Source organism: Capra hircus, unplaced genomic scaffold, assembly GCF_001704415.2.
Source record: "Capra hircus breed San Clemente unplaced genomic scaffold, ASM170441v1, whole genome shotgun sequence".
In the NCBI taxonomy this organism is placed as follows: domain Eukaryota; kingdom Metazoa; phylum Chordata; class Mammalia; order Artiodactyla; family Bovidae; genus Capra; species Capra hircus.
In genome coordinates, this window is record NW_017190051.1 from 59,395 (window position 1) to 70,205 (window position 10,811).

At 67.5% G+C, this 10,811-nt stretch overlaps 1 protein-coding gene across 1 annotated transcript; it reads left to right on the forward strand.

Annotated features, from left to right (window-relative positions):
- Positions 1 to 753: 753 nt before the first annotated feature.
- Positions 754 to 8,043, forward strand: SUSD2 (sushi domain containing 2). Its single transcript, XM_018045032.1, has 15 exons — positions 754 to 862; positions 2,549 to 2,756; positions 2,931 to 3,082; positions 3,514 to 3,681; positions 4,138 to 4,312; positions 4,467 to 4,668; positions 4,879 to 4,964; positions 5,044 to 5,312; positions 5,386 to 5,529; positions 5,627 to 5,785; positions 6,092 to 6,340; positions 6,452 to 6,724; positions 6,860 to 7,036; positions 7,226 to 7,328; positions 7,458 to 8,043. The coding sequence occupies exons 1-15, from the start codon at positions 787 to 789 to the stop codon at positions 7,480 to 7,482; spliced, it is 2,466 nt and encodes an 821-aa protein (XP_017900521.1). The 5' UTR covers positions 754 to 786; the 3' UTR covers positions 7,483 to 8,043.
- The last annotated feature ends 2,768 nt before the right edge of the window (positions 8,044 to 10,811 follow it).

Below are 10,811 nucleotides of genomic sequence, written 5' to 3' on the forward strand. Positions count from 1 at the left end.
AGGGGTGGGCGGCTCCTATCTGGCCCCCAGGTCGGGGCAGAGGCGCTTCAGGAGAGCGCAGATGACCCCGTTTCTTCCCGGAACCCCGCCAGCAGCCCAGCGAGCAGAGCAGAAAGGAGCCCAGGGTCCCGGCCTCAGCCCCCCACCCTGCCCCCAGGGTTCACCTGCCGGGGGCTCCCGGCCCCGCCCCCCCTTCCTTCCCCTCCGCCCACCGGGGGTATCTCCGCCCTCGCCCAGTCGGGGCCGTCCCCCAGCGCCTACACAGCAGGCCGCAGGCAGGCACCAGCAGGAAGGCGCCAGCTCCGGCACCCCACCCCGGCTGTGGGGAGGACCTGGGAAGTCCAGCTCCCTGTGGGGCAGCTGAGGTTCGAGGCCCGTGGCCCCAGGACCCCCGGGGGCTGGAATCCCGGAATGGCAGGGACCACTGTGCCTTCTCCCCACCGCAGCATCATCCCTTCCCGGGCGAGAGCGCGGCCCTGCGGAGCAGGCCTGGGGGCGGGGGGTGGGGACTGGGATCCGGGGTCTGAGCAGCCGCCCGCGGACGTCCGGCTTCAGGATGTCGGTCCCCTCCCCTGGGTCAGGGGCCGGAGGGCCAGGAATGTGCTAACGGGGCAGCTTGAGCCCTGCGGGCGCTTCGGGCACCTGTGGACTTTGAGAGGGGACCGGGCGGGGCGGGGCGGGGCGGGGCGGGGCGGGGCGGCAGCGCGGGGCGGGGCCGGGCGTTGGGGAATATTTGACCCGCCACCTCCGGCCCCTGCTGCGCCGTCTGCAGACGCGGGCCGCACCATGAAGCCGTCCCTGCTGCCCTGGGCCCTGCTGCTGCTGGCGACTGTCCCCGGCTCGGGCCTCCGGCCTGCAGCAGGTATGCCCCCGCCCTGCCCTGCCGTCCCCCTGTCTGCCCGCTGCAGTCAGACCCAGCGCAGAACCTCCCTGGGCTTGGACTCCTGTCCATCCGTCTGGCGGTCTGTGACCACACTGGGGGCTGATGCGTTCAGTCACTCGGTCGTGTCTGACTCTGCGACCCCATGCGTGGCAGCGTGCCAGGCTTCCCCGTCCTTCAGCATCTCCTGGAGTTTGCTCAGATTCATGTCCATCCTGGAGGGTGCTAAGAGGAAGAAGAAATTCTGGGGAGCCCAGGGCCAAGGGGCTGCTGGTCGGGATTGGGGTGGGGGTGTTCTGGGCTATGCCTACTCTAAGCTAGCTGGGAGCTGGAAGGCGGTCGCAGCCGGGAGGGAGGTCGCCGGGGAGGGTGAGCGCAGCCAAGCCCTTGGACTGAGACCTGAGCCTTGATGGAGGAGCCCTCAGCCCCACTGGGCCCCCTGGCCGGCTGGAGGCAGGACCACGGGTCCCTCTCAGGGCGGCTGAGCCCGAGCAAGTTCTGGGAAAGGCCCTGCGCTCCGGAGCCAGGCCCCTGACCCCCGCCGGGCCAGGCCAGGCTGGTTTTCACCCGTTCCCCAGCCCCCTCCAGCTTCCCATCCTGGGAAGCACCACATCCCCCTGCCGCTTGTCTTACTTAGAGCTTCACTCAGCCTCCTGCTCCACCCCTCAGGCCATCACAACCTCGGTCAATAAATATTTATTGACGCTCCTGAGTGCCAGGCCCTGCACTGCGTGAGGCAGGGCTGCAGTGGTGGCTCAGGCCCAGGCTTGGCCCTTGACCAGCCCCGGGGTGGGGGTGGGGGCAGCTGGGACGGGCCAGATGGGACAGGGGCCTGCAGCGTCCCCCGGTCTCCACCCTCCAAGCCTCGTGGCCAGGCCAGCCCCAGCGGGACGGCTCCCCACAGCACCCCCCCCCCCCGCCACCAAACTGCCCTCTCCCCTCTCCTGGCCTGGCTGAGTCCTCTGCCGGAAATGTCCCCTAAAAGGAGGGGAGCACCCCTCACCTTCTCCCCCGAGGGTGGGGTGGGCTCCCTTCAGGGCTTAACCCGTGGTGGGCAAGCCCGCAATGCCCAGCAGAGAGATGGGACAAGTTCAGCCGGCACCAGCCCCTAGTGGGCCTCCAAGGGGACTCTTGGCAGCCACATCCCCAGACCCCAGGCTGGGTGAGCCAGGGAGGTCCTTTTCCAGGCTCTGGTCCACTGATGCTTTAGGAAGTGGAGGCAGCTCCCCGGCCCACATTGGGGCGGGGGGAGAGGTGGGGGTCAGGCACGCGTGGCCATCAAGCACACCGACTTGGTTGCTGAGAGTCAGTCTGCCCAGGCAGGGAGGGGGAAGGAAATGGCACCCCACTCCAGTCCTCTCGCCTGGAAAATCCCACGGACAGAGGAGCCTGGTGGGCTATACAGTCCATGCGGTTGCGAAGAGTCAGACACGACTGAGTGATTTCACGTGTCCCCAGATCTCCCCCAATTCCAGCCAGTCATTCAGGCCAACGAACTAAGAATTAACCGCCACCCCTGACTCTGAGCCCTGCGGGGTTTCTGCTGTGTCCTCATGGTGGTCAGCGCTGTTCCCAGCCAGCTGTCTCCTGGGGCTGCTTGTAAGGGGCTCCCAGGGAGAGCGAGACAGGCACCCTGCGCGACGCGGCCCTGTGTGCCCTCTCCTCCAGGTGCCCAGGAGAGCTGCTCCCAGCGCTGCGGAAACCAGAGCGGGCCATGTTCCTGCCACCCGACCTGCTTTGGCCTGGCCAGCTGCTGCGTGGATGTCCGGGATTTCTGCCTGGAGATCTCGCCCTACTCCGGCTCCATGATGGGAGGCAAGGACTTTGTGGTCCAGCATCTCAACTGGTCCAACCCCGCTGACAGTGTGATCTGCAGGTGGGAAGCCCCCGAGGGGGCACGCTGGGGCCCAGACCCCCAGCGGGCTGGGTGGGGCCCCAGGACCGAGGGCTGGGGCTACTGGCCCGATGGGTTCCCTGGGAGGAGGCTGGGAGCCTTGGAGAGGGTCGGCCCCCGCCAGCCCAGCCTGTCCACCCCCTCTGCCCCTCGCAGCTTTAAGGAGAGCATCCAGACCCGCGGCTACGTGGACGCCTCCGGCCGAGTGCACTGCGTGTCTCCCCTGCTCTACGAGTCCGGCCGCATCCCGTTCACGCTCTCCATGGACAACGGCCGCTCCTTCCCGCGCTCGGGCACCTGGCTCTCCGGTGAGCCCGACGGTGACGGCCGGATGGCGGGGGAGGAGGGCACCGGGCCGCACCCTCCTGGGCCCAGTGCCCTCACAGGGACTCTCCTGGGCAATAATCTGGTTGAACCAGTCACTTTGGAGGCCTGCCCTGGGTGTGGGCTCCCCAGACTCCTTTCTCCACCTACTGGCATCCACGCGGGGGTTCCAGCCCAGAGGGAGGAGGACTAGGGGGGAGTCGGCTCTGGCCAGGGCAGGGGAGGAGCCAGCCCGGGGGACAAAGATCAGGGCCCCTCCTCTCCCAGCCCCTGACCTTTCCTACTACAAGGGCACCGTGGCTCCCGAGGGACTGCCTTGGGAGGTCCCCACAGCTCAAAGAGCCCCGGACCTCCTCCCCGGACGCCCTGGGCCCCAGGCCTTCTTTCAGCCCTCACCTCCCCGCCCCCCGCCCAGTGCACCCCAGCAAAGTGTCGGACTCCGAGAAGAGCCAGCTGGTGAACGAGACCCGCTGGCAGTACTACGGCACTCCTGGCACGCAGGGCAACCTCACCCTGACCTGGAACACCTCAGCCCTGCCCTCGGACACCGTCACCATCGAGCTGTGGGGCTACGAGGAGACAGGTGAGGCTGGCAGCGGGCCCTCCGCTGCAGGGGTCGAGCCCCTGACCCCCACCGGGAGCCTGGAGCTCATGGACAAGGCAGAAAGGAGACTCCAGGTGGGGGGAATCCAGCCGGGGATTTCGAGCCGGAAGATGTTGGCAGGAAAGGGCAACTGGCTGGAGTGGCACAGGGAGACGGGTGGGGGGTGGCTGCCTGGGTACCGGGGCTGGAGGAGGCGCAGACGTTCGCAGTTCCTGGATACACGGCTTGTCCTGGAAATAGGGAAGATGTGCCCCACGCCTTCCTCTCGGAGCCCTGGAGGACTAGCAGGCCTGGGCCTGGCCCCCTCCCCCAGCAGGGCAGGCCCGCGTGTGGGGGCCATCTGTCCATGGCACCCACCCCCACCTGCGCCCCGGGGGGGTCCTGGGTCAGGCCCCGGGGCTGATGAGGCCTTCTCCCCCGCCCCCACCCCCTCAGGGCAGCCATATTCCCAGGAGTGGGCAGCAGCATGGTCATACCTGTATTCCTTGGCTACCAACGTCCACAACTCCGGTTCCTTCACCTTCACGCCGAAACCTGCCCCGCAGAACTTCCAGAGATGGGAAGTGGGTTCCCTCCGCATTGTGGACAGCAGACACCGCGCAGGGGAGCAGTAAGGACCGCCCCGGAGGGCGAGCCCTGGGCCTGTCTGTCTGCTGCCCTACGGTGGACGGCGGCGGGGGTGGGGGGGGGCGGGGGCGGGGCCAGGGCTGGGGCAGGGAGGGCAGCCCCGAGCGTGCATGCGTGTGTGCGTGCGTCCCCCACAGGGATGTGCAAGCGCTCTGGAGCAACGAGCACGCGCTGGCCTGGCACCTGGGTGATGACTTCCGGATGGACCCTGTGGCCTGGGCCCGAAACCAGTGCCTGGCCTGGGAGGAGCTGGAGGACCAGCTACCTACGTTCCTGGAGGAGCTGCCCGACTGCCCTTGCACCCTGGCCCAGGCCCGGGCTGACTCCGGCCGCTTCCACGTGAGCCCCCCACCCCAGACAGGGACTGGGAGTGGGCGAGGGGCAGGCTAGGGCTGGCTCCCCCCACCAGCAAGGGCCACGGTGCTCGAGGCATCACAGGGAAGGGAGGCGGAGGCCTGGGAGGTGAGGCTGGGGGTCTGAGGCCCCAGAGGGGTAGGGGATGGTGGAGCCCCGAGCCCGTGCAGGTGACAGCCGCCAGCCCCTCTGCAGACAGACTACGGCTGTGACCTGGAGCGGGGCAGCGTGTGCACCTACCACCCAGGCGCTGTGCACTGCGTGCGCTCGGTGCAAGCCAGGTGAGCCCGAGATGGAGGGCGGGGCATGGGGAGGGCGGGGCCGGACCCAGGGCGGCCCCGACCCTATCTGTGCCCGCAGCCCCAAGTACGACTCCGGCCAGCAGTGCTGCTACACGGCGGATGGCACACAGCTCCTGACTGCTGACTCCACCGGGGGCAGCACCCCAGACCGCGGCCACGACTGGGGGTCCCCCCCCTACCGCGTGCCGCCCCGCGTGCCCGGCCTCTCCCACTGGATCTACGACGTCATCAGCTTCTACCACTGCTGCCTCTGGGCACCTGAGTGCTTCCGCTACATGAACAGACGGCCCTCCAGCGACTGCCGCAGCTACCGGCCCCCTCGCCTGGGTGGGTGCTGGGACGGGCGGGCACTGCCCAGGGCAGAGTCAGGACAACCCACCTCACCTTCCGATCTTTCCAGCCTCCGCTTTCGGGGACCCACACTTCGTCACTTTCGACGGCACCAACTTCACATTCAATGGACGTGGCGAGTACGTGCTGCTGGAGGCCGCGCTGACTGACTTGCGGGTGCAGGCGCGGGCCCAGACCAGGATGGCGCCCGAGGGTGAGGCCAGGCCCCGGGGGCTCTGGGTGGCTCAGGGTCATCTCTGGGGAGGGGGAAGCTGAGCCCGGTGGACCCCATTTTGCACCCATCATTCCAGGCTCTCAGGACCGAGGCACGGGGCTGACTGCGGTGGCCATCCAGGAGGCCAACTCAGACGTGGTGGAGGTCCGGCTGGGGGACGGTGCGGGGGTCCTGCAGGTGCTGCTGAACCAGGAGGTGCTCAGCTTTGCGGAGCAGCGCTGGATGGACCTGAAGGGTGAGTGGGATGGTGGGGGCCCCATCTAGGGGTCCTAGCAGGAAGGGAAGGGGGACACAGGGTGGAGTCAGGGTATGAGGGCCAACAGCCAGTCTCCCCCTTACAGGACCCTGGTGTGGGAGCGCCTTTCAGGGCCTGGGCACTCAGGACCGCCGCCCGGGGTGCGGGAGTGTCAAGGCAGGCGGGGCCCTGGGGACGCCCTCCTGGCCCTGAAGCCCACGCTGCTAGCCCGCGCGTCCTGGGGCTGTGGGGTCACAGCACAGCACCCACAGGGGTGACCCTGACCCCACCTCCACGTGTGCCCAGGCATGTTCCTGTCGGTAGCTGCTGGGGACAGAGTATCAGTTATGCTGACGTCAGAGGCCGGCCTGGAGATCAGCCTCCAAGGGCCGTTCCTGAGTGTGGCGGTCCTGCTGCCTGAGAAGTTCCTGACCCACACGCGGGGCCTCCTCGGGACGCTCAACGACAACCCGGCCGACGACTTCACCCTGCGCAGTGGGGAGGTCCTGCCGCCCAGTGCCAGTTCTCGAGAGCTGTTCCGGTTCGGGGCTGACTGTAAGAGGCCACGGGCAGGAGGGGAGGGGGCACGGCCCTGGGGAGGGCTCGGTGGAGGTGCAGGGAGCCCCCAGACCCTCCCACCCGCCAGGCCTGCTGCTATCTTCCCAGGGGCCGTGCAGAACACCTCCTCCCTGCTCACCTACGACTCCAAGTTCCTGGTGGAAAACTTCAAGAAACAGCCTAAGCATGACCCCACTTTCCTGCCCCTCTTCCCCGAGGAAAGCCCCACGAGCCCCAGCCAGGCGAGTGCGGCAGCCGACCTGTGTGGGGACGACAGTTTCTGCACATTCGACGTGGCGGCCACCGGCAGCCTGAGCGTGGGCAACGCCTCACGAGTGGCCCACATGCAACACCTGCTTCGTGTGCGGAGCCTGCAGCCCGGTAAGGGTGACGGTGAGGGGTGGGGGGGCGGGGGAGGCGAGGGCGAGGGCGCCTGGCGCCGGGACACGGCCCCCCAGGCTGGTGACAGCGGGCGGCGAGCTCAGGTCTGATGTCTGTGCCCCGCCCCCACCCCAGTGGTGTCCTGTGGCTGGCTGGCCCCGCCTGCCAACGGACACAAGCAGGGTGAGAGGTACCTGGTGGGCTCCACTGTCCGCTTCCGCTGCAACAACGGCTACAGCTTGGCTGGGGCAGAGGCCAGCACCTGCCAGGCTGACGGCACCTGGTCCTGGCCCACCCCCACGTGCCAGCCAGGTGAGAACACCCCGCCCACCAGAAGCCCCGCCCACTAGTCCTCGCCCTGCCCATACTGCCTAACCCCGCCCACCAATCAGCCTAGCCCCGCCCACCGACCCACGCGCCCGCGCCCCAAGTCCGCCCCACGCATGCGTGTGCGCACGCCTGCACCCGGCTGGGCACACTCACAACCCACCGCCTCTCCAGGACGGAGCTACGCGGTGCTGCTGGGCATCATCTTTGGAGGCCTGGGGCTGGTGGCCCTGGTTGGGCTTGGCTACTGGTTCCTACGCCGCAGGAAGAGCAACACGTGAGACCCCTCTCTCCCAGGCCGGGTCCACTCCTCCTCGGTTCTCCTGGGCACGCCCCCGCACCCCCACCCCCACCCCGGGGCGCGCATGGACCACCGTGCCTGCGCTAGACCGCAACCCTGTTGCAGGGCCGTCTGGGGTTCGCAACCCTGAGCGAAGCACGCTTGGCCAGTGGCGCAAGATGCACGGAGCCTCCCCGAGGCCAAAGCGCGGCCTCCCGAACTTCCAAGAGCCTGCACCCCAGTACTTGAATGCTCGGGTTCCTAGCGCCAGACACGTGGAACCCGGACACCTGGTACCTGAGCTTTTCAAGCCAAGTGCCCTGCTCTGTCACCCAAGGCCCGAACCCCGAACTGTAACTGGGGAGTTCCTGTGGCTCTGTTCCCCGCATACCCCAAACCCTAGTTCTCCAGGCCCGGGGCTCCGTACCCTTGAATCCCGAGGCCTGTCTCCCGAGCCCTGACATCCCAGCACCTGATGTGCAAAGGCCAGTACCTCGGATCCCGTGCCCGTGCCCCTGACCCCCAGGGTGAGCCTGCTGACCCAGCAGTGAGCCCCAGGGCCGAGCTGCCTTGATTCCCAGGCCCTGGGGGCTGGCTGCCAGAGACTGTGGCTGGGTCCAGCCTTGGGCATGGAGAGAGCCCTCCTAAGCTCCAGCCTTGTAACTCTGAGTCTTCTGGGATGGGGGCAGAAAACAAGCTCTGGTGCTCTCCATGGTGTCGATGCTTGTGGTGGTGTGCCTCGTTCCCGGGAGTCAAGTGGTCGCCCTGGGCAGTGCACGGCACCCAGAGTGACCGGCCCGTCCCAAGGCTCCGACTCTCCGCCTGTAAAGTGGGATCTAGAACGGTGACCGCGTCATGGGAGCGGAAGGGAGCACGGGGTGCTACACTGGGCACCCAGCTCCGGCCCAGCCCCAGAGGCAGTGTGGTAGCGCCACATCCAGCTGGTCCAGGCCCCTGGGCCCTTTGCCCAGGACTGTCCAGAGGCGAGTGTACAGGGCCCAGGCCTCTCGTGAGGGTATTGAATGGGCACTCTGGGGGGCCTGGGTAGGATGGTGCTGGGTTTCCATCAGAGGTCTCAGACGGGGAAATGCCAGGGCTTGTGGGTTGGAGGTGGGTGCCTGCTGCCCAGGGCTGGTGGCTCTGCCTGAGAGGATCGAGGGGCAGGGCGCAACCTGCAGACACCTGGGGCCCTGGGTAGGGCGCCCTCAGCAGCCTTCTCACGGCCGTGCTGAGAGTGGCCACGTGGGGGCAGCAGAGGGTAAGAATCGCGGAGGTGGACGCCACCGGGGACCCAGGCCACCAGGGAGGGCCGGGCAAGTGCCCCCAGCAGGCTTGTGGTCACCGCCTCGGCCAAGGCTCATGCAGGCCCACCTGGGGTGGGGGACGCCTCGAATCGCCAGTCTTGGAAGTTGTACAGGTTACCCACGGTCCAGCAGGCACTGACCTCCCTACCTCCTCAGCCCTGCCTTTGGCACAAGGTCCCGGGCAGAGAGGCCCGGGCGGGGAGGGGCCGGGCAGCAGGTGCCCCTGCCGGGAGCCCTAGGGTGCTGCGTGTGGTGGGGCGTGTTTGAGGGAACACAGCAAAGGTGGGAGGGTCCCGGGGGTGGTGCCCAGTCAATGCATGTCCTTCCAGACCCCACCGGGCACCTACCCACCCCTGGCTTCCAGGTCAGGACAGGGGGGCTGAGTGCCCACCCCTTGGCCCCTGGGCAGGTACTTTCCTCCCTGGGGATGAGGTCAGGCAGGGCTGGCCTCCCACCAGCCCGAGCCCCGCGCCTCCCTGGCAGGGCCAGGCTGGGCACTTGTGGGTGAGCAATGTGGGGGCGGCCGCTGAGGCCCGAGAGGGAAGCCTGGCCTCCTCTTGGCTCCCCACCCCACCCCGTCCCTCTGGGCCTGGGAGTCGCCCCCTCACCCCCACCCTGGGCAGGAGAAGGGATCCATTGTGGCCCTGGCTGCAGACGTCAGGCTTTCCCAGTGCCAGGGGCCGACCAGCCTGGGAAGCCCCAACACCTGGCAGAGGTTTTCCCGGGGCCCTGAGGGAGTTTGGGGGTGCGGCCAGGCCTGTGTGAGGCTGCAGGGTCCCAGGGCTGGGCACAGGGCCCCTGGAAACATCAGTGGTGAGGACCCTGGCCTCAGAGAGGTGTCCTCCCCAAACCATAGCCCCAGGGGATGACAGCCCCGGAGCCCAGTGCCGGGGGAGGGGAGGAGGCCACGGAGCCACGTGGGGGCCTGGGCCTCAGCAGCAAAGGCCCCTGACACCCCCAGCCTCCGAGGAAGGAGCCCTCACACTCCTCCAGCCTCCCCCTTGGGCCTCCTGTCGCTGCTGTCGGGGCAGGGACCCCTCGGCAGGCCACTCCCTCCCACAGAGCCCCAGGTGACCCAGTGCCCGCCCCGGGCCAGGCCCTTGCTGGGAGATCCCCGTCCCCGTGGTCTGTCCTGCTCGGGAGGAAGGGGTGACCAGGCCCTGCACTGTGGGGTCGGGCGGCGCTTCCTCGGGGAGTCTGCCTCCAGGCAGAGGACAGAAGCCATTCATTTGAGTAGGGGCTCAGCAACCCCCAGCACCCCCTGTGCCTGGAGCAGTCACGTCACTGCCTGACAGCAGAAGCGGGTGGGGAACTTTCCAGGCTGGGCCTTAACGCCTCCCCAGGCAAACCCTTCCACCCGCCCTTTCCCCTGCTCCCCCGGACTAGAAGCCATGCCAACCTGGGTGCCCAGCGTGTGGACACCTAGGGGCCCCTGCCCCGACCTGTTCAACGCATGCAGTCCTGCTTTGGGAACAAAAAATAAGCGTGCCTGTGAGTAAGCCGTGGTGCAGTTTGGGTCTGTGCATTGCAGCCGTTGGTCCTGTGAACTAGGCACCAGGCCCAGAGATGCGGAAAAGATGACCTGACGTTTGTCACCAGTGTTGACAAACACTGCGCGCAAGGTTTTAAATCATTCAGACGGACCCTCCAGTGTTCACAGCGGCAGAGTTATTCACGACAGCCAGAGGCGGAGGCAGCTTAAGGGTCCATCCGCAGATAGATGGCTGAACGGGTGCGGCATGTCTGTATACAACGGGATACCGCTGGGCCATGGAAAGGCAGGAAACTCTGACACCTGTTACAGAGCAGGTGGACGCACCTTGAGGCCGTTGTGCTGAGCGCAAGAGCCAGACACAAAAGGACCACGTACATGAGGGCCCCGGGGCCAATGCCTAGGGACAGAGGGTGGAATAGAGATCTCCCAGGAAATAGGGAGCCGCTGTTTCTGGCCAGTTCCCCGACCTGCGCCCCAGCAGTGAAGGCGCCGAATCCTAACCGCTAGACCACCAGGGGACTCCCCAGAGCTGGAGGGCATCAGCTTGGGAAGAGCACGGCGGTGATGTTTGTGCAACCGCGTGCGTGTGCTCACTGCCGCTGAGCCGGGCCCTGAGAAATGGTGAAGACGGTCAGTTCTGTGTCCCGTGGGTCTTGCTGCTGCTGTTTATTTGCTGAGTCA